Source organism: Triturus cristatus, chromosome 7, assembly GCF_964204655.1.
Source record: "Triturus cristatus chromosome 7, aTriCri1.1, whole genome shotgun sequence".
Taxonomy (NCBI): domain Eukaryota; kingdom Metazoa; phylum Chordata; class Amphibia; order Caudata; family Salamandridae; genus Triturus; species Triturus cristatus.
In genome coordinates this window covers 267,058,492-267,086,032 of record NC_140590.1, presented here as the reverse complement: position 1 = coordinate 267,086,032, position 27,541 = coordinate 267,058,492, and the positions used below count along the sequence as shown (strand labels likewise).

At 44.4% G+C, this 27,541-nt stretch overlaps 1 protein-coding gene across 2 annotated transcripts in view; it reads left to right on the top strand.

Annotated features, from left to right (window-relative positions):
- TBC1D17 (TBC1 domain family member 17) overlaps positions 1–27,541 on the top strand; it is a 556,250-nt gene that overhangs the window by 262,105 nt on the left and 266,604 nt on the right. For both annotated transcript variants that reach the window (XM_085616191.1, XM_085616192.1), the window contains exons 8-9: positions 15,316–15,447; positions 18,853–18,956. In XM_085616191.1, coding sequence (XP_085472317.1) covers positions 15,316–15,447; positions 18,853–18,956 — 236 coding nt within the window. The remainder of the gene's footprint in view (positions 1–15,315; positions 15,448–18,852; positions 18,957–27,541) is intronic.

Genomic DNA, 27,541 nt, shown 5'->3' with positions numbered 1-27,541 from the left:
TCTTCTCCTCGGGGCTGCCTGGACCTAAGATGGTGCCTGAGACCCATAGCGAGCGGTGCTGTTAAGACCGCGACTCGGGAGGCCTTCATGGACATTCCACATGAACCAACCTGAGGTAAGCCACTGGAATCCTTGTCACGGGGGGAACTACTACAGCGACCTCCCCCTCCCCCCCCTCTTCTTAATGTAGTGAGACCCGGACACACATAAAATGGATGCTGCCTGACTCTGACATGGCGGTGCTATAGTCTCTAGCGCTCCTGCATCAGCCCACATACTCCACCAAGGGTGTGCCATGCGAACAGGCTGTCAACTCACCAAAGACCCCCGCAAAGCCCTACCCACAGACACCAGCACGTGCAGCACCATACGTCCTCCCAGAACCTGTAGGGAGGCGAACTGAACACCAAGACAACCGGAGCAGGGGCTCCCCTCCTCTCTAAGGTCCATTGACCCAGTATTATCCAGTACCCTGCCAGACGGGCATCCGCCTTCCACTGGACCCCCCGGTCCAACAACAAGACGTTTCAATTGCAGGCCGCACGCCCCACGGACCTCAACGACGCTTGCGATACAAGAGACATACATAGTCGCCACAATGGGGAACCAAGAGCATCCCAGCACACCGCAGTGCCCTAGACCGCCCCCGAAAATATGCCCAACGCCAGGACGTGGGCCACACCTACGGCACCACAGCCCGACACATCAATCTCGGACAAGCTGGATCAAGTATTGACAGCCATCGAACACTCCAGGATCTCCATGGAAAAGCACCTGGGCACCCTTGCGACGGATATCAGCCTTATACAGGACGATGACCGCAAACTCACCGACAAAGTAAAGGAGGGGGAGAAGGAACTGGACGAGCTGCAACCCACCATCAAGATACACCAAAAGACACTGCAAGATGTCCTGACCCGACTGTCCACCATAGAGGAACGTACGAACGACATGGAAGGGCGTTCGCGACGCTGCAACATTCGCATGCTGGGTCTTCCGGAGGGAATTGAAGGCACGGGCCCGTTGGGATACATAGAAACAGGGGTGAAATCATTCACCCCTGCAACGGACAAGACGGCTTTCTTCTCCATCGAACGTGCCCACAAAGTACCAGCTCGCAAACCCCCACCAGGAGCACCCCCCAGACCGATGCTAGCGAAATTCTTACATTTTCGAGACCGGGATGCGGTGCTCCGAGCAGCCAGACAAACAGGCCCCCTACACAAACAGATAATGATATTCCCGGACTACGTACGAGCGGTGCAACAGCAAAGATCATCGTTCCTGGAAGTAAAACGTTGGCTGCTTGCGAACAAAATACAGTACTCCCTCCTTTTCCCAGCCCGTCTCAAAATACTCTATAATGGCTCGGCTACCTTTTTCACGAGTGCAGAAGAAGCACACGGCTGGGCGGACCACCACTGCGTGCAACAATCCAGAACAGAATCCACACGAGGCCTGATCTTCAAATCACCACGCGCCAGGAGATGCACCCAGAAGCAGCAACACAGCGGGGAGAAGACAATGGCTGGGACCGGCACCCAAGACTCCCTGGACATAGAACAAATCATGAAAGAGAGACGAGAGGTCTTACAAGCGGTGATTGACCTACAGGCCTCCTCCCATGTGGAGGACATTGATCGAGCCCCACACCTTTTCTCTTCAGAAGGGGAGGACGATAGCGATGGAACAGTTTCCGGACTGGACTCAGTTACACCTCCCATGGTCACCCCCCAGACAGCTGATATCATGATAGATGGACAAATGAACTCCCTCCCAGCATGAAACGATCTCACCGTCAACCCTAAATGACCTACACAATCTGCACTTACTTCTCGAACATATGTGACATAAACATGATTTAACATGCTCCAGATGACGCTCCGAGATCCTACTAAGGCCCGATCGGCGACATGCCACCCCCATTGTTTATCGTTGTACTCTCCTGTTTAGAGAGAGTAGGTTTGGACGTATCGCTGACAGCGATAGATCCTCAGCATTGGGAAAGTATCCCGACCCCAGTTTTTGCAGTTTGCTACCCTTGTCCAGAATCACCCTAGAACCACGCACAACAGGGTACCCGAGACATGTCTATAGGAGGCAGATGGTAGTGTATGTGCCCCTCACACCACAGGGGACTCATCGGTCACCAGGCTCCGGCAGGTACACCCATCCAAACGAGCACTGACGATATCACATGGCTGTAAGGACACAGAATGCTGACATCAGCATCCTAATGCTTAACGCCCGAGGCCTTCATACACCGCGCAAGCGATACGCCGTATACTGATACACGAAATGCCAAAACGCTCGGATCGCGGTTCTACAAGAGACGCATCTTACTAACACCGAGATAAGCAAGCTACAGTCCAAATGGCGCGGTACCATATGTGCCACATCATACTCCGCTTACGGACGGGGAGCGCTGATCTGGGTCCGACCAGGGACCCCCTTCCAGGAACTTAGACGGGTGGTAGACAAGGAAGGTAGATATGCCCTGTTAGAGGGCCTCCTCGATGGACACTCGGTGCTACTGGGAAGTATATACGCCCGAACGTAGAACAGGGGTACTCGCCCATTTTGCCTCCATACCATGGATCTTAGGGGGCGACTACAATTGCACACTAGACCTCACTCTGGACCGCTCCCACCCTCCACCCACACACTCAGCCGCCCAGAAACAAACAGAACGATTCAGAGCCTGGGTCACACAATGGGCGCTCACTGACGCATGGAGAATGCAACATCCGTAGACTAAGCTATATTCGTTCCACTCCATCCCACATAACCCTAGAGTCCAACTAGACAGGTTCTTATGCTCAGCGGCGGTTCTGCCCAAAGTGCAACACACAGACTACATGGGTAGGATAATTTCTGACCACGATGCTCACATTCTGCAATTAAATTGGAGACCCCGCATCCCCCAGTCCCCACATGGCACCTCCCACGGGACTGCCTAGCAGATCCAGTCTTCAAACATGACGAGGGGCAAAGTATACAGGACTACTTCACTAACAACGCAGGGACAGCATCCTCCACATTGATAGAGTGGGACACATTCAAAGTGGTAGCCCGTGGAGAATGTATTAAGCAAATAGTGGGAGTAAAACGGACCCTAGAGCAAGCACTCACCAAGGCCGAAAAGCACCTCGCCACCGTTACTAAACAGGATGACCTATCGGAAGAGGCAGCGACACAGATCGCCAAAGCCAGGACGGAATATATGACGACTTGCGTCGACCTCCGATGCTACAATTTCAGGACGTATGCAGCCCTAATGCTTAGGAATGCGATAAAACGGGCACCTTACTAACGTGGTTAGTCAAGCAAGACAGCGACATGAAACCCATAACTGAGGTAATAGACCCCCTAGGCAACTTAGTACGGTCCCAAGATCAGATCCTTTCAGCATTCCATCAACACTACTCGGAAGTTTACTGGTACCCAATCCCGATCGAGCAGGACATAATAGATCATTTTCTCGATCCCCTAACGATGCCTAAGATTACAAAAGAGGATAGTACGTCATTAGAGGCGAGGATACAACCCGCGGACATTACCCAGGAATTACACACCTTAGCTCGCAACAAAGCACCGGGGCTAGATGGATTCCCCTTAGAATACTACATGACCTTCTCCCCCTTATTGGTCCCTCGGTTGGCGGCGATGTTCACCACAGCACTAGACACAGGGGAGTTTACCGAAATCCCTCCGGGAATCGGTTATCGTGACCTTCCTGAAACGCAACCGCGACCCACAACTGATGGCATCCTATTGCCCCATCACACTCCTCTCTACCGATTGCAAGATCTTGGGGAAGATATTAGCGGATAGGTACACGCAAATCATACAGCCCCTGGTACATCCCGATCAATGTGGTTTCGTCCCGGGCAGAAATACATCCCAGAACATACGTCGACTATTCCATGTCCAAGATCAAGTGGGCGACACTTACCCCCGAGCGGCCAGTCTTATCCTAGACCTCGAAAAGGCCTTTGACACCCTCACATGGCAGTATCTCTTCTTGGTTCTACAACAAATAGGACTCGGCCCCACCCTCTTGGCGTATACACAGCTCTTATACACCAAACTCACCTCGCGCGTTCGTATAGGACGATACATCTCGCCGGAATTCGCGGTGCAGAGAGGCACGAGGCAGGGCTGCCCGCTCTTGCCACTGCTCTTTTCCCTCGCGGTAGAACCACTGGCCATACGGCTGCGACAGGAGGGAGAACAATGGGGCATTCCCATAGCAAATGCCGTGCACAGTGTTTCTATGTATGCCGATGACCTTCTAATATATATTAGAGACATCACCGAAGATTTAACACCCATCTGGGTCACGCTGACAGAATTTGCAGAAGTCTCTGGGCTGAGAGTAAACTGGGAGAAATCTACAGTGTACCCGTTACACCCGAGCCTCCCCCCGGGTTGTCAGACTAGGCGATCAGAACATCGCCTGGAGCGCAGAGGCCCCCTGATACCTCGGGGTTCGTCTCTATCACACCCCGACCGACATTTACGAAGGTAATCACCGTAAGGCACTGGCTGGCATCAGATCCTTGGTAGGATTCAGGAAAAACCTCCTGTTAGCTCCGATCGGCCGGGTGGCCATCGCCAAAATGATAATAGTTCCGCGGCTACTATACTACCAATAATTCTCCCCAGAACCTTCTTTCCAGACTTAGACGCACTCCTCAGCTCACGGATATGGGGAACAAGCAGACATAGGATAGCACTAGCGAAGCTACAACTGCCCACTACACAAGGAGGACTGGCCGCCCCATCCTTCGAATCCTATTTCCTAGCAGCACAATTGCAGTGGCTTTCCTACTGGACGAACACATAGGGGAGACATACACCACGACTGGTTCGGTGCCCATTCCAGAACTCCGTCGACTACTATTACCTGGCACCAAACCAAGACGTACATATCCCCTACAAGTAACAGTTGCACGCAAGTGCTTGCAAAGGATACACCGTACGTCGTCGGGGAGACCCCCATACACCCCCCCCTGGCCCAAACACGAACACTACTATACATCTAACATGCTACATACAATCCTTGTGATTCGCAATTGGGAAATCACAAAACGGGATGCATGAAAGCGATTCCTAGGGGATCACAAATGACCTACCTCATGAATATTAATGGAATAGTACTACAAAACAACAAGAGAGAGAGGGTAGAAAAACTAAGGAACCACTCTTGGTCCCCCTGGATCAATAACAACAAAACAAGAAAAGAGTGTATCCTTAAAAAAGGAGAAATGTGTCAGAAAAAAGGAGTCACTACAAGGTGATAAAAGAACCCTCACTCACCAACCTGGTTGGTGACATGCTTCATCATAGGGTCCCCACCAGAGATACCGAATGTATCTCTGGTGTGCTACAACGCTTTAATATAGCGGAGCGTATTAGTTGGAAGTTGTGAATCCTAGTATGGTAAGTGAATGGGAAATTAAAAGGAAGCCTTTGTCCACCCAATAATTTTAATTTTCGGAATTAAAGGCTCCTGGTTAAAAGCAAGTGAACTGGATGTCCCTAACTGGAATTAATTTGACCAGTTACATCCAAAGAAAGGGCATGTGGTCAACATGTTTCAGCTTCTATTATTTAATTTAAGCGAAGCATTCGTCAGGACCAAAGAGAAAAGCCATGGTGGTATAAGCACGCTAAGGCTTATCCTGACCTGTGGCTTATGTTGTGTACCATAACTCACGGTTGTGTAGAGACAACGTTCAAGGATTTCTCGAAAGTTTCCAAAAGTCTGAAAGAACAATCAAGAATATATGTACTTGTAAATTCAAACTTGTTAGTAGCTAATTAACCAAATTCTGACATATCTAGCTCCCACTTCACATTATGTAGGGCCGTTTATTTATAACAGATAGACATCTTATTTAGTTCTTAAACGTAATAACATATACGTATTATGTTCATTATTTTGTCAAGGCGATATTAGCCTATACAATACCAGCTGTTATTACGGTGGTAAGATTTACAAATGTTCTGAAAACATGATTTTAAGAAGCAGCGAGTGTTAACTCAAAAGAGATGGCAGACTGAAAACATAAGTTTTTACAATAATGGAGAAACAAGGACTTACATTACTGCTACGTAAATACTGCTCCTTAGGTGCTGCCAGGTGGCGGGAGCCTCATCAGAATCTAAAGTCATCGGTAGCAAAAAGAGTGGAATTAGCGTCTCTACCTCTATGAGAACGCTAGAACTAAACTGCCACCAAAATGAAAACTTACTTCGCAGAGGGTCGACCGCCGGCCATTACACCTAGGGGGTCCCAGCAGACCTGGAGATGAGAAAAATCTCCCGAGCCGCGGTATAAATACCATTCTGGCACTACCATGCGGCGCCAAAACACGGTAGATTACTTCCGGGATAAACACGGATCACGTGGTGTATCAATTGTTACATAAACACCACTCATGGGATAGCTGAAACGCTAACCTCGCTAAACGCAGCCAGCGCTCTGTAACAGGTCACGAGTCACGGGACATTTCAGATTTGACGTAAACACCATTTGGAATAGAGCTAGAATGCTAACCGCATAGAGCGTTCCATTTTCAACCAACTTTATTCAAAATGGACAAAAGTATGGAAACGTCGATAGCACAGAAGAAAGCGACCAACGGGTACAGAAGAAAGAAACGAAGGGTATTTAACAAGCTTATGGTCTTGTGGTTATTAACCCTATATAACTATGCACTGTCTCGCCTAAAGTATTTGTAAATAGTTAGCAATGACCATGCATAAGTGTCACCGAACTACAGATTGTTACAGAGAAAGGGGAAAGAAAGGGTTGTTCCCTATTGCCCTTAAATGAATGTCACTCGATCTCCTAGTGTAATGGAATAACCTGAGAGTCAACAATATTCGCAGGGGTCAATATCTCATTACTGAACCCCATGTAATATTATCGTTGAGACCGTTAATGTTAGTGGATAATCGATAAATCCAGCGTTGTTCCTTTTCAAACAATAAATGCGTAGAAGATTTTTGCGACTTCACCTTTTCGATGACAGTCCATTGCATATCATTAGGTGTATGATTGAATTTCAAAAAATGATCAGTCAATTTTGTTGTGTTCTTTTTGCAACGGACATTGCTTTGATGTTCGCAAATTCGTTGTTTGACTCTGCAAGAGGTCATGCCCACATATCTTATAGCACAAGGACATATTATCATATACACCACATTGGTTGTATTACAATTGGTGTGTGATCTCTGGGTCCAAATTTTGCCAGTGTCTAAAGGCAAGGTTTTAGTTGGTGTGGTCAAATGGCAAACACTACATGACCCACATGGAAAATGCCCAGTGACACGGGGCAAACCCCAGGGAGTCAGAACTGAAATATCCTCAGCACCATTAGTCTTCCTTGGTCTAGTATGTACCAGGGAATCACTGATACTTCTTGCTCTCTTGAAAGAGAAAAGGGGTTTGTCCCATTTCAAGTTATTTCTCGTAAGAATACGCCAGTGTTTCTTGATGGAGTTCGACACTGCGTTGGATGCTGTACTGTATGTGGTGACACAAGTCAACGGGGCGTCTCCAATTGGTTTTTGTGATTCCTCTAAAAGAACCTCTCTAGATTGATTACGGGCTCTTTTACAACTCCTTTTCAAGATTATTTCCGGATAACCTCTGTTCCTCAGCTTTTCAGTCAGATCTTTAGATTGTGTACGAAAGTCTTCAACCTTACTACAATTGCGTCGTATCCGCAAATATTGTCCGTAAGGGAGATTTTCTCTTAGGGGTCTTGGATGAAAGCTGGAAAAGGTTAGCAGATTGTTCTTGGCTGTCGGTTTATAATATGTTCTCGTGAGTAAGGCACCCTCTGTCTTTGTTATCACAACATCGAGAAATATAATTTCATGTTTACTGAAGGTGTGAGTGAAAGTCAAATTGGGATCACAAGTATTGATCCACTGAAAGAAGTCCAAAAGAACACCTTCCGAACCCTGCCAGATGACAAAAACGTCATCAATGTATCTTTTCCCAAAAATTATATTGGATAAAATAGGATTAGTTGGTCCCAAGATGTTTCTACATTCAAAATCATGAACGTACAGCCCTGCCACACTGGGGGCAAAGGTACTTCCCATCGATGTACCGGTGGACTGTAAATATAAGGTGCCCTTATATTCAAAAAAGTTTTTCTTCAATGCCAGTGTTGCACATTCAATGACAAACTGTTTCGGGGTCCTAAAATCCCAAGGAGCTGACGCCAGGGCTTCCCCAAGGACCTTGATAGTATCATCCTGGGGAATGCTCGTATACAAACTCTCAATATCCAGAGACACCAAGATGGTTGATTCCATATCCACTCTCAGGTCATGTAAGAGGGCCAAAAAACTTTTTGTGTCTTTCAGGTAAGTTGAAGTTTTTTTAATCAACGGTTTGAGGAAAAAATCACAATATTTAGACAGGGGTTCTAACTGTGATCCAATACCCGAAACTATCGGTCGTCCCGGTGGAGGTGATTTGTTCTTATGGATTTTTGGTAGAGTATAAAAGTAGGGGATCACCCCTACTCCTGTTGTCAAAAAATCAGCCTCATGTTTGGTGATATAACCAGCGGACTCTGCATGGTCAACCAAACTGATGATGGTGGTTTTCAATAGTGGGGATGGGTCAGTAGGTAAAGGAGTATAGTTCCTAAGATCACTTAGTAACCGTCTACACTCTTTGTCGTAATCAGTCGTATTCTGGATTACGATCCCACCCCCCTTGTCTGCTGGTTTATTGACAATAGAGGGATTTGACTGTAAGGATTGCAATGCTTGAAATTCCACTGTGCTCAAATTTTTGAACACATTGTTTTCTTGAAAAGATTCAAGATCATTAAAGACTGCCTGTTCAAAAGTCACGATTTCAGAAGGGATCATGTGTGGAGGAGGTGTAAATGTAGACTTAACACGAAGACCAGTGTCACTGACAGAAGTCTAATTTCAACAGTCTTTTGTTTTTCAAAAAAGAACTTCAACCTTATTTTTCTAAAGAACTCAGCAAGTTCACAATGAAGGTGAAACCGATCCAAACGGGCAGTTGGAACAAAACCTAGTCCCTTTTCTAGGACTGCCTGTTCTGCCTCAGTCAATTTCACGGAAGAGAGGTTAACAACTAGACTCTCTGGTTGCTTGGTCCTGCCTTGCTGCGAGTGTTGTGAGTGTTGTTCCCCACTGTTTCTTCTTGTTCCCAGTGGACCTGGTTGTTCCCTCTTCTCCTGCCCCGACCTCTCCGGCCCCTGTCTAAAAAAGGCGGCCGAAAAGAATTTTGTTGGAAAGACTTTTGTGGGAATGGGGGCATAGGCATGAAATTGGGATTCCAGCTCATCATTGGGAACTGGTGTTGTTGGTATGGATTGTGAAAACCACCACCCCCTGAATTAGGATAGGCTGGCCAATTCTGTTGGTAATGGTAAGATCTATTTTTACCTCTTCCGCGTTGCCTAGGTCTAAAACCTTCACTACTAGAACCACTTGTAGTAGACCCATCCTCATCTGATGTTTCCAATTGATCAGCATTCTTGAGTGGAGGGGTATAATCAGGGTGAGCATAAGGGTATACTTTGGTGAAAGCAAAGCGTTTAAGATCATTCTGAAATTTCTGGGTTTTAGATTGTGCAAGGTTGTCTTTATATTCATTGACCTCCTTATTCAGTTCTTCTAATCTTTTTTTGTAACCAGTCAATGTCGCTCTGAAGTGTGTCTCGGTAAGTTGAATTTCCACCATTAGTGCTTCAGAAAGTCTAAGGGCTGTTTTAATAATCAGCACTAACCAGTCGCGGGTACAGTGCCACGCGATCTGGGCCCATTCTTTTCTAAAGACGAGATCATCTAGAAAGATACGGGGTGCATTTGTTACTAAGAGTCCCCTGGTTGCAATGTTATTTCGTAGATATTCAGTGAGTATTGTGCCATGTAGAATAGTGCGAATTCGATTACGTTTCTGTTCTGTAAGTTTATCCCATTCAGTCGTCTGGGATATGGTCTGTGCTATCGACGGATCCGAGAAAAGAGAGGGGTCTGCCAACAAAGCGTCGACCTCTTCGTCAGTGAATGAGAGGCCTGTGTTCTCCATATTGCTGCCTTGTACAAAAGTCAGAGGTTTTCAGAAGGGTAACTCTCACAGCTGTGCGCTGCCTAGATACTACAAAACAGCAAGAGAGAGAGGGTAGAAAAACTAAGGAACCACTCTTAGTCCCCCTGGATCAATAACAACAAAACAAGCATTGGCATAGCCAATAGGTCTCGCCTTTGGGACCTTATAAGTGTTTAGCCATGCAACAGTTGCATAACTAAACACTTATAAGGTCCAAAAAGCGAGACCTATTGGCTATGCCAATGCTTGTTTTAACTGCTACAATCTATTTAAGCCTCACGGAGAACATCAAAGCGGCCGTGCGGCCGCGAAAGTGAAAGTAATCGCGGTAAAACGCGGCGCGCGCGCCCGCGCACATGCACTGTAGCTCTAGTCTGGCCTGGTAGCACTTTTTGGAGCCCTCTCAATAAGTCTCGCCAGACCAGCGCATGCGCTGGGTCAGGCGAGACCTAACAAGAAAAGAGTGTATCCTTAAAAAAGGAGAAATGTGTCAGAAAAAAGGAGTCACTACAAGGTGATAAAAGAACCCTCACTCACCAACCTGGTTGGTGACATGCTTCATCATAGGGTCCCCACCAGAGATACCGAATGTATCTCTGGTGTGCTACAACGCTTTAATATAGCGGAGCGTATTAGTTGGAAGTTGTGAATCCTAGTATGGTAAGTGAATGGAAAATTAAAAGGAAGCCTTTGTCCTCCCAATAATTTTAATTTTCGGAATTAAAGGCTCCTGGTTAAAAGCAAGTGAACTGGATGTCCTTTTTTAAGGATACACTCTTTTCTTGTTTTGTTATTAATGGAATAGGTCACAATTTGCGACCCCCTAGGAACCGCAAAAAATCACAGGGATGGTGGCCTGCTGAATAAAGCAATTTTTTGGGGGGGAAATGTAGCCTGTTTTCCTTAACCCCTTCGATGCTGCGCAGATTCCGCCGCTGTGCTGACGGAATCTTGCGCGGGCGTGGTCATGACGGAATGGTTCCCTCATGAGCACAGCTCAACCGTGGGTCATGACGGAACCATTCCGTCATGAGCACCGAAGGGGTTAAAGGAAAACGAGATGCGTTTTGAAAACTGAAATGAAACGTTTTCTTTTCATTTAATAAGAGCAGTCAGTGGTCCGGTGGACCTCTGCCTGCTCTTAAAAACGATTTTGCAAACATTCACAAAGGGGAAGGGGTCTCTTGGGGACCCCTTCCCATTTGCAAATGGATTACCACCTACTTGAAGTAGGTAGTAAAATTTTAATGTTGTGTGACAGCATTCACGGTCACAAAACATTCATGCATACCATTAGGATTCTCTGTTTGGAAGGGATGCCCTATACACGCCCCATCCAGATAGCGAATGGCAAACCCATTTTGCGATTCGGTAACAGGTTACCGAATCGCAAAATTGTGTTTGCTGCATCGGAAAAGCATTTTTTGCAATCGCAAACGGGCCGAATCTGTGATTCTGCCCGTCTGAGAGGAGAAAAATGCTTGATGCATCTGGCCCAATGTGCTGAGTGTATGTGCATTAGAAGTAGCTACAGTCCGGGGTAAGGGACTTGAAATCTCTGCCCAACAGCCAGGGTTTGCCAATGTGCTAGTGTTCTAGTGTTCCTCCAAATAGTTGTAGCCACACAGTATTATCAGTACGATGGCCGATAGTTGGACTACATCGGGGGGGGGTCTGTAAACATAGACACAGAATATCAGTATACAGAGCACACTTTAAAACAGTATTCGTGGTACATATGAAGAACATATCATTGATCATCATATCTTCAAAACATTGTGCCACATTGTCCAAATTGGCATTTGTACATCAAATATATCTTATGGCCCTGATGAAGCGAAATGTGGTTGTGAAACATGTGTTGGCCGAGCAAAAATATCTCTGGATTGAAAGAAAATGAAATAAAAATTATAATTGGATAATACATTCAATTATTGAGTTTGCACTCAAATCAAAAACTTCTTTATTCGAGCTTCCGAAGACAGGTCATAAAAGATACACATACAAATAAAGTATTAAAACATCTCATAAAAATGTACAATCATTAAAAAAATTCATTGGATTTAAATTTTAAAAATCAAACAAGAATACATACACAGTTAATCTCGGGAATTTGATCACGGCTAAGGTGACAGTGCATATAAAATGGCTGGATAAAGTGCATCAATATATTTTAACCATGAAGAAGTAGTAAAATCAGACATATAATAAATATGAATTAAAACATAAATTAAAAACACTCAGATCCCATCATTGGCCCTTCCCAATCGTTAAATCCCATTAAAATCATCCTAAGTTAGATCTATGACGCGAAATATACTGCAAAAAATTAGAAACAATGCAAACCAACCCCGCTCCGTCCAGTAACTGTAGAAAGAGAAAAGCTGGGCGACAAGTTCGGAAACCCATCCGTTTTAATAATGGAATGAGTAATTTGCAGAAAAGGATGGTATGCATTGTAGTTTGGGTAGAAATCCCATCACAAGGACAGGGAGGTACATTTTTTGCCGAGTTGTTTCTCGACGGGAAAGCAACTAGACGATGGAAGAAGTTCAGCCTAAACCTAACCAAAAGAAACAATTCATAAGCAGAAATATTGTAGGTTAGGTAAGGCTGCATCCCAAATACTGTCTGAACAGTCAAGGTGTGTCTGACTGATTGTTTCATGACCTCAGAAGTAAGTCTCAGTTCTTCGAGGTGGTTTAGACAGAGTTTCTGAAAGGCCTTCCTCGATATCTCCCGAATTAATAAGGGATCATGATAGTATTTTACTAACCCCAAGTCAGTTAAAAATATTTTAACATAGGATAGCCACCTAGATTTGTGTGCATTTTCCAGAGCTTTACAATCTTGAATTATTGTTTGTGAAAAGGCTGTTTTATCCGACAACCAAATTCGGTGCCACAGTAAAAGTGGCTGTATTTTCGCCAAATCTGCCACGTAGGGAAGGCCCAGTTCCAAGTGGCAAAGAAAATTTGCAGAGAATGCAAGAAGATACTTCAAAAAGGTGTTCTCTACCCCCTGGATAGAATCCAAAGCTACGTGGCCCCACAGACCCGCTCCATACAGAGCCACTGTAATACATTTAGCTTTGTAGATTTTAACCATTTCCAAGGGTGCTTTTTTACCTAATTTCCTGGAGAAATTTACAAGCGCTGTGGTAGTTCTGATAAATTGAAGTTTCCTCACATCAATTGCCGCTTTCCAGCTCAATTTCTGGTCAATCATCACACCTAGATAGGGATATTTCTCTGTGTTCGCCAGTTTTTCATTATTCAGGTGAATAGCCCTAGTTTTGTTTTTGTTACCAACCCCTGCCTTCATAACAAAGGTTTTTCCAATATTGATCTTGAGATCCAAGGTGGCCATAAAGGATGAATACCTGCTTAACGCCCTTTGTAGTTTGTTAGGAGTGCGGGCCAGTATCACTGCATCGTCCGCGTAGAGAAGGGCCGGTATTGGACGATTACCTACCAAAGGGAGGTCCTGGGCCCCCCTCAGCATCTCCCCCTCCAAGCCATTGGTATAAAGGGTGAAGAGAAAGGGAGCCAGGACACATCCTTGCCTGACACCCCTCTCCACACCGAACGACGCAGTGAGTTCTCCACTGGTCCCAAACCTCACCCTGGCGGTCGCATTTGAGTATAGTTCCCTCACAAAGGTAACTACACTCTGCTCCACCCCCATCTCTAACAGAACAGACCAGAGTTTAGCGTGGCTGACACAATCGAATGCGACAGATAGGTCTACGTAGACCATATATAGAGCTCCAGCCTTAACATTTACATATTTATCCATCAGAAGTGATAGATTTAAGGCTTGATCAGTGGTCCCCAGGCCCTCACGAAACCCATATTGTAGGTCGGATAAGATACCAGTAGCCTCCGCCCACTCCTGCAAACGCCCAAGAATTATTCGTCCCATCACTTTCCCCAGGGAATCCAATAGGGAAATTGGGCGATAGCAGGATACTGAGCTCCGGTCCCCTTTCTTAAAAATCGGGACCAGTATAGATTTTTTCCAGGATTCCGGAAGTCCACTCATTGCACTCATTTTGGTTTAAGACCCCAAAAATAGACAGGTGTTTACTGATTTGCTTATGGCTTGGTCCAAACTGAGGTGGTATGGTGAGTAATGGAATGCTGGGTTGGACTGCTATCCCAAGCAATTGCCAGTGGTTAGACTTATTACAAGCAGCCTTCCATCACCTTTTGTGTTTTTTGGGTCTTACATTATGGTTAAGGTCAATGTGATGCGATTACCCCATGATCCAACCTGTTTGTATCAAAGTGAAATACTAGCTCTTATTATTGTTCCTATTTGATGTTTTGAGAAATAATAACTCTTTGAGCCTTCACTTTTTTCAGGTCATGTGATCCGTCATCTGTTTGAGTTTACCCAGTTTGGTGACCATGTTTATTATTGCACTGCTTGATGTCCCCACAGATCTATAGTTCACTGATCCTTTTTTGCCACATATTGAGCCCCTTTGATAATCTGTCCACCTCTCCAATCTGTTGATAGTCTCTTTTCGAGGTCCTATTATCTGATTGTTTTTTTAATCCACAGTCTTTATTTGTTGAGTTGTATCTGATGTAACATCAGTTAAAAATAATGGCGACTTATGTGACTCAGAAAACAACATGCTTGTTTCTATAAAAAAGATAGCAGGAAAATGACATTGGTTGTGAGACCTCTGATAAGATACTTATAAACACACGCCAGTAAATAGATATGTAGACTGATGAAGCTGACCTGCACCTTCCCTTAGGACCCCATGGTGAGATTCCTTCAACCTCTCGGTGAAGGCCATCCCTACAAATATAATTCCTGGAATGCTTGACATTTCTATCCCAGCTTGTTGAGTTCAGGGCACTAACCGCCTAACCTCTCTCTTACAGAGTAGGGGATAAAAATAGTCACGTATCTGGAGGTGCTGCATCTGATTGCATGCTTTGTTGTATCCTGAATCCGATACATTTATTTTTGTGTTATGGATTGTATTGGCAATTTTGTATGGGACTGGTTCCAGGCCTTGGTATGCTGTATTTAGATGTGGAATGAGATACAGCACATTTCTTGTACCAGAGCCTTTCTTTTAGGCCATCAGTGCACTGTTACATGCCACTTAGACTCAACTTAAGGTCCTGACTGATGCATGCCATGTACTAGTCTCCAGTTATGTGTTGTAGCAAGCCGAACTGGGCGAGCGGCCTCATGTGCAGCGGCAGAAGCCAGTAACCGAGAAGGAGTGGGAGAAGCACTTGGACCCTGAAGGCAGAGTGAGAGACGTGGATGAGCTAAAAAAGAAAATATTTAGAGGGGTAAGTACTGCTCGTAATGTGCTGTTCAAAAATATAACATAGAGGTTCATTGTGCTGCTCAAGAACTAAGAGGAGGTGCCAAAGAGCTGTGGTAGCTGCTAGGGATGAGCTACTTAGGAAATTATTGTGGCTGTTTAGGAATGTGTTTCTCTGAAATGAACATAGCTGTCCAGGATTGTGCTGCGGTGGGAATTTACTGGCTAATACATATCCCTAATTGTCCCCAGTTGCTGGGCTGAGAGAATATGATCAGTAGAGGTTGGTTGCATAAGAATATGCTGTTTACAAGTTGAGAATAGTTGCGTGGCAGTGTGCCTCTCTTAGAATGAAATTGTTGCCCAGGAAATGTTCCCAAAAGCATAAAAGCACATACATTTTTAAGAGCAGCCTTGGAGACACTGTGGGTGCTTACTTAAACAAGCATTAAAAATGCAATAGGTCTTGCCTTTCATTAAGTTAAAGCCATTTGCTATGCTATACAATACCATTAGCAAAGCAAATGGCTTTAACTTAATCAAAGGCGAGACCTATTACATTTTCAATGCTTGTTCCTGCATGTTTAGAAACAGTGACCGGCGGAGAGGGGGAGAGAGGTAAGGGGTGGTAGAGATGGGGGGAGTGCTGAGAGAGCTGGGAGAAGAAGTTACAGGAGTAAGAGAGCTGCGGGGCAGATTAGATTGGGGAGAGCATGGGGCAGTGGAGAGAGAGCGGGGGTTGCTGAGGGGGTGAGCGGGAGATAAGATTCTACAGGAGTAAGGGAGCTGCGGGGCAGATTAGCGAAGGGAAAGCTCTGGGCAGTGACGAGAGAGGTCATGATGGGGGACGGGGTGGACAGGTATGAGGCGGCCGCAGGCAGTGGTGAGAGACCTGAGGGGAGACAAATGGGTGAACGAGTAGGTGGGGCAGTCTGCCGGGTTGTAATAGAGGGCAGAGGTAAAGATAGGAGTGTGTGCCGGGGGGAAGGAGGCGCAGGAGGTGGACGATAAAGTGATGACGAGGGCAGATGACAAGGGGGGTCAGGATAGGGCAGGGGTGGACAGTGGTGAGACAGAGCTGAGGAGAGGGGGCACATCACGAGGTGGTGAAGCTATTAGGAGTAAGAGAGGTGGAGGGTAGGGTGGCCAGGCGCTGGAGGGATAAGCAAGGGTGGTGGACTAGGGTGAGAGGGAGGTGAGTGAGAAGTAACAATGGGGTTGGGAGGTAACAGAGGAAAGGGGGAGGTAATGGAGGTGGGGGGAGGAGGGGAGAGAAGTAACTCAGAGGGGCTATCTGCTCATCACAGTAGGTTAGCGCCTTGCGTGGTCTCTCTCTACCGCCCCCCCTCCTCCCCGGCGCAGTGATACATACCCGTGTGGGGTGGGGGGGCGACATGGTACGTTTACGTGCTAGCAAAGTGAGAAGACGGCAACACACAACTCGTTGTACGTGTTCTGTGCTTTCACCTGTGTGTATTCAGGGTCCACCCGGCCAGAGCACCCCCGGATGGCCAGCCTCTTTTTGAAACAATATTTGTGCAGAATATATGTGGGCAATCCAAAATTAACAGGGAGAACCAAGCCACGGGTCTGTCACGGATCTCAGAGCTGTGGACGAGCCGAGCCATAAACCACTTGCACAAATACAACAATCTGCCGCATAATTTATTTGATCCTGATGCATAATTTGGGCCTCTTCTGCCGCATAATTCCCCGAGCCCGGAATATAACTTTTGAAGATGGTCTGGCACTGAAGCACCTTTGATGCATAATTTGGGCCTCTTCTGCTGCATAATTCCCCGAACCCGGAATATAACTTTAGAAGATGGTCCGGCACTGAAACGCCGTTGAATTTGAGGAGGGAAAGGGGTGGAGGAGGAGGAGACGACCGGAGGGAGAGGCGCCCGGCTCCTCTCCAGCAGAGGCCATAGAAGGGGGAGGTTCCAGAGTTGACGACTCAACCATTAAACCAATATCATTACATTCACCAACTGAGATATCTCGGCGCTTGCAAACTAAACAAATGTAGCAAGCATGAGCTAGAAGAAATCAGACACAGTGACTGCTCGATGTACCGACAAAGTCATCGGATGTTGAACTTGAAGTGGTTGGTGGATGCCAAAAACCAACGAGCAGTGGGGGAACGAGTAGTGCGCGCACACCACAGAGGAGCGGGGGAGGGAGCGCGGCAGCGAGGCAAACGCGTGCTGCTGCGCGTGCTAGATACGGTCGGGAATGGGCGTTGCAAAGGTGGGACATGCGCCCGCCTTTGCCCAATCGCGTGCCTTTTAAAAAAAAAAGAAAAAAACACGCGAATGCCAATACCAGCCGGCGAAAGCCTGATCACACGCATGAGCGTTTGGTCAGCTTTCAGAACCCCATACAAAAGGGCTCTAGCTGTGCGAGCAGTGCTACGGACTGCAACGCAGGCGCGAGCCCTAAAAAGGTGAAAGCTCTCTTGTGTCACAAATTAAGATTCTGAACCTTTGGTAAAGGATTATTTGCCAAATCTACATCTTGGCCGGACCTAGAGTCTTACTTACTGTCTGTTAATGATCATGTGTGTTTAAGAGTTGTGCATATTCCTATATGCTATCTATTAATTGCAAATGTGATGCCTTTGACAGAGCTAAATTTTGGTCCTGTTACAACCTCTCCTTCCAGATGGTTGTCTTTTGTTCGTCCTGAATGAAATATAACGTACAATGTATCAGAGAAATTAGAAGTCAGTAGACCAGACCAAATAATTTTTCTTATCCGCTAATCTACATTGGTAGTGAAAACAATGAAGGGATTTTAACTTAACACTTGTAATGAAAGGACCAAATTAAGTCTGAGATGGACTTATACATGTAGTTATGCAAACTTTGTATGTACATCTTATTCTTAACTGCATAATGATCATACTTATGAGAATTAAATGTGTAAAACGTTTATAATTGGTTTGAAATATTGTATTTCATGTAGGATACTATGATTTGTATTCAGAATAAATCTGTTTTCAAGTTTAAGTCTATGTCTCTAGATCTGAACATAGGGTTGTGGCCTGGTCCTGTTGCAGCTGTCACTCAGATTTCAAGTATAGTTGCCTGGGGGTAGTGTTGCTCATGTGGTGAGTGTAGATGTTTACGAACTCAGAGGGTGGGCAAGTGCGCTTCTGGGCCTGTGTCACTGCACAGTAAATATGCTGTACAGGGATTTTGCTGCTCAGAAACTTTAGGTAGCTGTTTAGGACTGTGCTTAGCCGGAAGTATCTGTGGCTAGTGGATAACAAGCTGCTCGAGGGTTGAGCCTAGCTGCTTTGGAACATACATGTATTATTTAGGTTCAGAGTATAGGTGCTATTGCAGTTCACTAATGTGCTTCTTTAGGATTAACTACTTAGTTGAGTGGCAACATTGATTAAATATATATTTTTTCTTTTTCTCAGGGCCTTAGTGCCGGTATCCGAAAGGAAGTCTGGAAGTTTCTGCTGGGGTTTTATCCCTGGAACAGCACCACTGATGAAAGAAAAGCATTGTTAAAAAGGAAGACGTAAGTGCACTATTTCCCAGGGCATTCTTTTTTTTTTTTAAACTCTTTTTATTATAAAAACTTCGACAACAAGGCATAGATTCACATAGGTACAACATATGTAATGGCACACACAAGGGGTTATCAGAACACAATATGCTTTTGTCGTTGGAGTTACGGGGAAGGGGAGATATCTGGCTCATCCAGTCTGGGGGGGTCCCAGGGCATTCTTGGCTTAGTTAATGAAGGCAGATTGTCCCTGACACTATTTCATTGTGAACAGGAAAGTGAGACCCTTCCTCTGTACACTTCATGTATGTTTCAGTCCAGATTCCCTGTGATCGCTGAGTGTGAACTCCTAGCACCTCTGGATGTGATAAGGGCTGACAGACCCTTCGCTGCGTACTTGTAGGTGTGGCTAGGGCAAGCCCACCTCCCTCTGGGATGTCCAGTTGCATTAAAGCAGCTAGATTCTCTTCTGTGCCATCAGTGTGGAATTGCCAAGAAACTATGCTACACATACAAATACTGTAAGTGCTAAAGGGACTCCAGAAGGAATAGCTGAGGAAACAAAATGTATAAATGAACAAAGTAGGATTGGTATTGTATGAATCCAACCTACTCAACTTGAATGATCATCAATAGATAATATATCAATGTAAAAATGAATAGGCGCACTCTGTACAGATCAGTAGCTAATGTGAGGAATTTATTTTCATCACAAGGTTTTCAGTACTCCATTAGAATCACTGGTAGAGTAGATGTACACATGGTCAGAACAATCATACTCACTGATGGCTCCCATGTAATTATTGTATTCAAAGTCCATTCATACAAAAGTGGCATCAATTAATAAAAGTTCCACATGGACACAAGCAAAGTTTTCATATTTATAATGGAGGAGGCACTGTGAAGAAATAGTGAGCCACTGTGCAAAGATTGCGGACATTTCAGTCTCCGCTGAGGAGTTGATTGATCAAGCTTAATCGTCTAAAAGTCTTGTAGGAATGTGAGGCGCTTGGAGCTCTATCTTTGGTGGATGCACACCCTTAATCTATTTCAAGTAGAACATTAGTTTATTATTGAGTAAGGCCTAGGACTTTTTTCCACAATCTTCTCTCAATGCGACCTAGGCATGTCAAATCGGTGGAAGCAACCAGGTCTCTGCGCCATACACTTAAATTCCTCCTACTTTTGCATGTATCACAGTTTAAAGATTTCTAGACTCCACTTTGTCTTGTGGTTTTGCAAACTGCACAGTCCCATTTGCAGCTCCATGTGCCCTGGTTAAGGCATCATCAAGATGGTTTCTCCAAGATGGTGAATGAGACAAGAACACACTAAGAAACTGGGATGTGGTTGTTTTCCTTTTCTTCTGATTTTGTAGTGTTAATTGGTTACATAGCATCCTCTTTGTTCTTGAGGCCCAGGTCATGACTTCTGATTTTGATGGATTTATATTTAGAAGTTTTGGGCACAGCTGTTTTGCATTACATTGAGCTGGGATTGCAGAGCATGTTGCTTTCATTAAATCATCAATATACAGTAGCAAAGATCATTGTCTTGTTGGTTCTCAAAGCAACTGAAGAGGCTGACAATATTATGTTGTACATGCCGTATGTATAGAGGTTGATTAATAGGGGGGCCATTATGCATCCTTCTATGATTCTTTTTCTTGTACAGTTTCTGCCCGCTCTAACTTGTGCTTTAGATTCTAGGTGAGACTGATGAGTATTTGTAAACAGGATGGTGGCAGGCACATGCACGGTAAGCCAGGTTAATTGCCTCTTGACCAGGTGGAATGCTTGTGAATAAGTAAGATGGCCGGGAACATGGGCTTCTATTTCTTGATAGAGAACGCAATGAAGATTGAATATGAGATCTGTGGTTGATTGGTCATACCTGAAAACACCCCACATGAGGCATCCCTGCCTTCCTAACTCAACATCCCACTCCAAAAAAATCTAGAGGCTCAAGGATTCACCTGCAGGTTCAGTCTGAAAGCTTTCCCGGCCACTCCTTTTGACTGTGAGTCCAATCAAATAGAGACTTTTGGCAAAAAAAATTCCCCCCCCCCCCCCCCCCCCCAGCCTTCTCTATGATCAAACAATTCCAGCTATCTCCATGGCTTTTTTACCCGTCCTTTGGGATACGGTGAATCAGATTTTTTCTTAAAACTTTTTTAAATACATTTTTTTAAGAAAAGGCGCCTCATTAAAAATAATTATCCAGCAATGGACACATCAGTGAAATGGCCAAAATGGCAAGGCTCTCTAGAACACATCAAAGCATCCACGGTTAGTGCTTCTTTCGACCGCAATGCGGTGGCTCAGATTTACCCGATGTCCCACACTATCATCGGGCATCTCTGCCGCAGGCTATATCTGAGGGCGGCAATGTGGCAAAATGTCTAATTTGTTCAGGACTGGATACAACTGATTGCCTAACATGTACCATGCCAAAGTACACACAAAAGCGATGGATGGAATGTTTGAATTAATCTCAGCCACTGGTAATTACTCAAGCCGAATCCCAATCCATCTTTATTTTGCGCACCACGTCACCTCAGTTGGGACCCAGCTATATGCAAATCAGTCTTGACCCTGCACCAATTGGAACAGTCCAGCCTAACTGCCAATCCAGTGCAGGTGCCTAGCAGGTCACTAATCGCAGTTACATCTGGAGGTGGCACATGTTGTCTTCCAGCAATGGGGAGAACCTTGGCTCAGACCTTTTGCCCCCACCAAAAACATGCAGTGTCAACACTTCTGCGGGCTAGAGTTTTCAAAGCAGCTCTCTCTGAGACACCTTCCTGCTAGAGTGTAGCTCACGACTTCTGTATGCCTTCTGATCACTGCCTCGCCTGTCCCCTGTTCTGTAGAAGATCTGGAACGAACAGGCCCAGGTCATTCTATTGGCACCGGATTGGGCCACAAGAGTGTGGTGCCATGAGCTACTGAGCTTCTGTCCTACGATGAAGCTGCCGCTTCTGGAGAACCTTTTTCGCAGTCGCAGGATGTTTCACCCGGCCCTGCACACTTTATATGTCCATGGTTGGAAATTGAGCAGCGATAGTTGTCCTCCGTCGACTTGCACCCAGATATCATTGAGATCATCTTGGCAGTGAGGCGTCCTTCCACTAAATCGTTGTACACCAGCCATTGGAAAACATTTGTGGATTGGTGCAGCACCCAACAAATTGACCGTTTACAGGCAAAGTTGTGTGAAATGTTGCTGTTTGTTCTTTCCCTAGCCCAGCAAGTACTTGTGTTGGCAAAGTTTAGTGCGACTTATCGATTCTTTCAGCTTTATTTCGGTTGTTTGATCAGCCTTTCTTCATTTAAATCACCAGTTGTGATGAGATCTGCAATATTTGTTTCTGCCTGAACCCTTTGTGATGCCCCAGGGGAACTTGAACCTAGTCATCACATTCTTGATGTGAACCCCTTTTAAACCGCTGCACAGCTGTACCTTGAAACGTCTGCCTTAGGGACAGTCTTTCTTACCACCATAATATCGGCTAAATTTGTGGGTGAATTTAAGATTTTCTGTATAATTCCATCTTACACCACTGTATTCCTTGATAAGTTGATTCTGAGGACCCGAGTTTCCTTTCTTCCGAAAGTGGTCACACCTTTTCATGTTGGTCAGACAATCAGTATTCTTCAGTCCACCTCATCCCTCTAAGGATGAAAAGAGACTCCATCGGTTAGGTCCCCAAAAGGTTTCTATATCGATCTTACTAAGGTACAACTAAGCGGAAGATCAGCTTTTTGTAGGTTTTCCCAGAGCAAACAAGGGTAAAGAAGTGCAAATATTGACGCTTTCCAGGTGGATTGTTCTCTGCATTAAGATTTGCCACACAATGGCAAAAAGGAAACCCCCAGAAGGCTTGCTGGGTCATTCCACTAAGGTTAAAGCTGCTGTAGTGAAGACAGGGTTCTGCTTGCACACATTGCTATGTTAGCATAAGCGTTTTAGAAGTTTAAACACCATCTTGTCAATGTGCCGCTTTTGCACACAACACTACAGGTAACTGTTATTGTAGTGTTGTGTGCAAAAGCGGCAAATTGGCAAGATGGCGTTTAAACTTCTAAAACACTTATGCTAACATAGCAATGTGTAGAAGCAGAACCCTGTCTTCACTACACTGCTACTACTGCGTTAACACAGGGAGTGCCTGTCCTGGACATCTGTGAAGTAGCCACATGGTCTTCGGTACAAACGTCACAAAGTACTACTACTCAGACAGTCAGGACCGTCAAGGGGGGCATTTTGCCCACTCAGTGCTGCAGGACTTTTTGTTCTGAACTAGATCACAGACCTACCTCCTTGGAAGGTACTGCTTTAGTATCTATTCAAAGTTTGAGGACTCTGCTGTCAGAGGTACCCATGAGAAGAAAAAGCTACTTACCTTTGGTAACAATCTTTCTGGTGGATACTCTGTCTAATTTCAGGTTCCTCATCAACCCTCACACTTCCTCCATTTTGTTACTAGACAATGATCTTTGCTACAGGTAACTGTTATTGTAGTGTTGTGTGCAAAAGCGGCAAATTGGCAAGATGGCGTTTAAACTTCTAAAACACTTATGCTAACATAGCAATGTGTGGAAGCAGAACCCTGTCTTCACTACACTGCTACTACTGCGTTAACACAGGGAGTGCGTAAGGAGCTCGCGCGCATGCGCGTACGGAGCACGTGCGTACGGAGCACGCACGACGTATGCATGCGCACCTGGCGCACGTACGCATGAGCACACGGAGCACGTACGCATGCGTGCACAGTGCGCGCATCGTGCGCGCACGGTCAAAAACCCTTAAAAAAAATAATAATTTTAAAGTGTTTATAAGTTTATAGAAGATATTAACTATGCTGTTCAACTTTATCCAAATTTTAAAAAAACAAGAGCTGAGCCATTCCATATTACAGGATACAGTCAATCTATAACTATATACATAGGTAGCTTATTGTAAATTAAATATTTAAAAAATATAATAATACATTCATAAATTAGCATTTAAAAAACCTTGCAAATTCACTTAAAAGACCATAGGTTTCACACACGTTATAGTTAAGAATTAGCATTTAAAAAACCTTGCAAATTCACTGAAAAAACCATAGGTTTCACACACGTTATAGTTAGGAATTAGCATTTGAAAAACCTTGCAAATTCACTGAAAAAACCATAGGTTTCACACACGTTATAGTTAGGAATTAGCATTTAAAAAACCTTGCAAATTCACTGAAAAAACCATAGGTTTTACACACGTTATAGTTAGGAATTAGCATTTAAAAAACCTTGCAAATTCACTGAAAAAACCATAGGTTACACACATGTTATAGTTAGCTGGACATTTCACTTGTACAAAACCATTGAAATTCCCCCGTTATAGTTAGTTCAGCTAACTATAACTCGCGCGCCCGCAATCCACTGCTGATGACGTCACATATTACATCACTCATGACATGGTCAGTGACATCACTCATGACATCACTGATGACATCTCAAATGACATCACTAATGACATCACTGATGACGTCATCCATGTGATAAATTACCACATCTTCTCACACCCTAATATAACTTTTGATACACCGACTCAATCAATCAATCAATCAATCAATCAAATAATCTTTATTCGGGTATTAAAAATATCCATAAAAGATGCACATCATACAACAATCTTACTTTTGTTAAAAGCTTAAATCATTATACACAATACACATAAAATCAATAATGATAAAACCCCGAAATACATGATGGTTAAAAACGGGACAATCAAATACTATAATCCATTATATACAACTTTCTCACAGTAATTAATACAGACTGAATCTGGGTACAGACTTTTAGGTCCTGTGATCTTGGGAGCCACCCTCACAGTTAATCCTCTCCTCTAGTGTTTCTTAGTTTAACAGCCAATCGCAGAAAGTGTACAGTGCTGAATAAAACAAAGGGGTCAGCGGAGAGTTTAGGAAACAAAAGGGCCGCTTTAGCCTGTCTAATTTTAGAGCGTCTTAGAATGGTTTTTAAGAACCGGGACCTTGGGTAAGCATAAAAAGGGCAGATTAGGACGAAATGAAGGGTATCTTGCGGAGATCTTAGATCGCAGCCGCAACACTCTTTTGTACTTACATCGCTTGCAAAACCAGCTGGGACTGACAGGATATGGTGCAAAAGATTTAACCTGAATCTAGTCATCAGGAATCTGTCCTGTCTATTGTGTATATTGGACAAGTAGAATTCCATGCCCAGACAAGATTTTGTGAGCTGGTATTGTCTTACGGTACTTTTCCGCCCTTCCCTTTCCTCTCTCATCCTGGCTGAATACCGTTGGAAATCTGCCTTTATGACACCCTTGTCTCTATTGACTAATGTAGAGGGATCATTGAAGAAATTGAGATAATCCAATCTATTTAGTGCGTCCCTTACGTGTTTGAGCCAGGGTATTTGCAACCCCTTGTCCCCCCTCATGCAGTCCTCCAAGATTTGTCTACTTAGACTTGCCTCTGGGTTTGTCCAGATTTTAATCCAACAAATAATAGGTTTAAGACAAGCCCTCAAACTAAGGTAGGAGATACCCAGCTCCTCATGGACTATAAAAGAAGGGGTGCTTTGAGGCACTTGCAGGAGTCTCCTTAAAAACTTGTTTTCCTCCAATTGAATTTTTTCCCCATCTGTAAAGCCCCACACTTCACTTCCATAAAGGGTTTTAGCACAACAGACAGAACTATATAAATGCGCTATTTCATTGGGTGACCAACGTCCAAGTCTGCGTGCATAATTCATAATTGACCCCACCGCACTAGGGTGTTGGCTACATTTGTGTCTTACGAGGGATTTAAAATTAAGGTCTTTATCAAATAGGATCCCCAGGTAGTTGAAGAATTTTACCTTCTCAAGTTTGTGTGTTCCAATAGTGAAGACGCAGTTCTTTGGTGGGGTTTTACCCACTTCCATGATGTATGACTTTGAGAGGTTAGATATTAGGTCAATGTCTGCCATAAAGCTGACAAAACCGCTAATGAGGGTCTGCAAACTCCTTCCTGTAAGCGCCTTGAAACGTCTGCCTTAGGGACAGTCTTTCTTACCACCATAATATCGGCTAAATTTGTGAGTGAATTTAAGATTTTCTGTATAATTCCATTTTACACCACTGTATTCCTTGATAAGTTGATTCTGAGGACCCGAGTTTCCTTTCTTCCGAAAGTGGTCACACCTTTTCATGTTGGTCAGACAATCAGTATTCTTGTTAGCATAAGCGTTTTAGAAGTTTAAACACCATCTTGTCAATGTGCCGCTTTTGCACACAACACTACAGGTAACTGTTATTGTAGTGTTGTGTGCAAAAGCGGCAAATTGGCAAGATGGCGTTTAAACTTCTAAAACACTTATGCTAACATAGCAATGTGTAGAAGCAGAACCCTGTCTTCACTACACTGCTACTACTGCGTTAACACAGGGAGTGCCTGTCCTGGACATCTGTGAAGTAGCCACATGGTCTTCGGTACAAACGTCACAAAGTACTACTACTCAGACAGTCAGGACCGTCAAGGGGGGCATTTTGCCCACTCAGTGCTGCAGGACTTTTTGTTCTGAACTAGATCACAGACCTACCTCCTTGGAAGGTACTGCTTTAGTATCTATTCAAAGTTTGAGGACTCTGCTGTCAGAGGTACCCATGAGAAGAAAAAGCTACTTACCTTTGGTAACAATCTTTCTGGTGGATACTCTGTCTAATTTCAGGTTCCTCATCAACCCTCACACTTCCTCCATTTTGTTACTAGACAATGATCTTTGCTACAGGTAACTGTTATTGTAGTGTTGTGTGCAAAAGCGGCAAATTGGCAAGATGGCGTTTAAACTTCTAAAACACTTATGCTAACATAGCAATGTGTGGAAGCAGAACCCTGTCTTCACTACACTGCTACTACTGCGTTAACACAGGGAGTGCGTAAGGAGCTCGCGCGCATGCGCGTACGGAGCACGTGCGTACGGAGCACGCACGACGTACGCATGCGCACGTGGCGCACGTACGCATGAGCACACGGAGCACGTACGCATGCGCGCACAGTGCGCGCATCGTGCGCGCACGGTCAAAAACCCTTAAAAAAAAAAAATAATTTTAAAGTGTTTATAAGTTTATAGAAGATATTAACTATGCTGTTCAACTTTATCCAAATTTAAAAAAAACAAGAGCTGAGCCATTCCATATTACAGGATACAGTCAATCTATAACTATATACATAGGTAGCTTATTGTAAATTAAATATTTAAAAAATATAATAATACATTCATAAATTAGCATTTAAAAAACCTTGCAAATTCACTTAAAAGACCATAGGTTTCACACACGTTATAGTTAAGAATTAGCATTTAAAAAACCTTGCAAATTCACTGAAAAAACCATAGGTTTCACACACGTTATAGTTAGGAATTAGCATTTGAAAAACCTTGCAAATTCACTGAAAAAACCATAGGTTTCACACACGTTATAGTTAGGAATTAGCATTTAAAAAACCTTGCAAATTCACTGAAAAAACCATAGGTTTCACACACGTTATAGTTAGGAATTAGCATTTAAAAAACCTTGCAAATTCACTG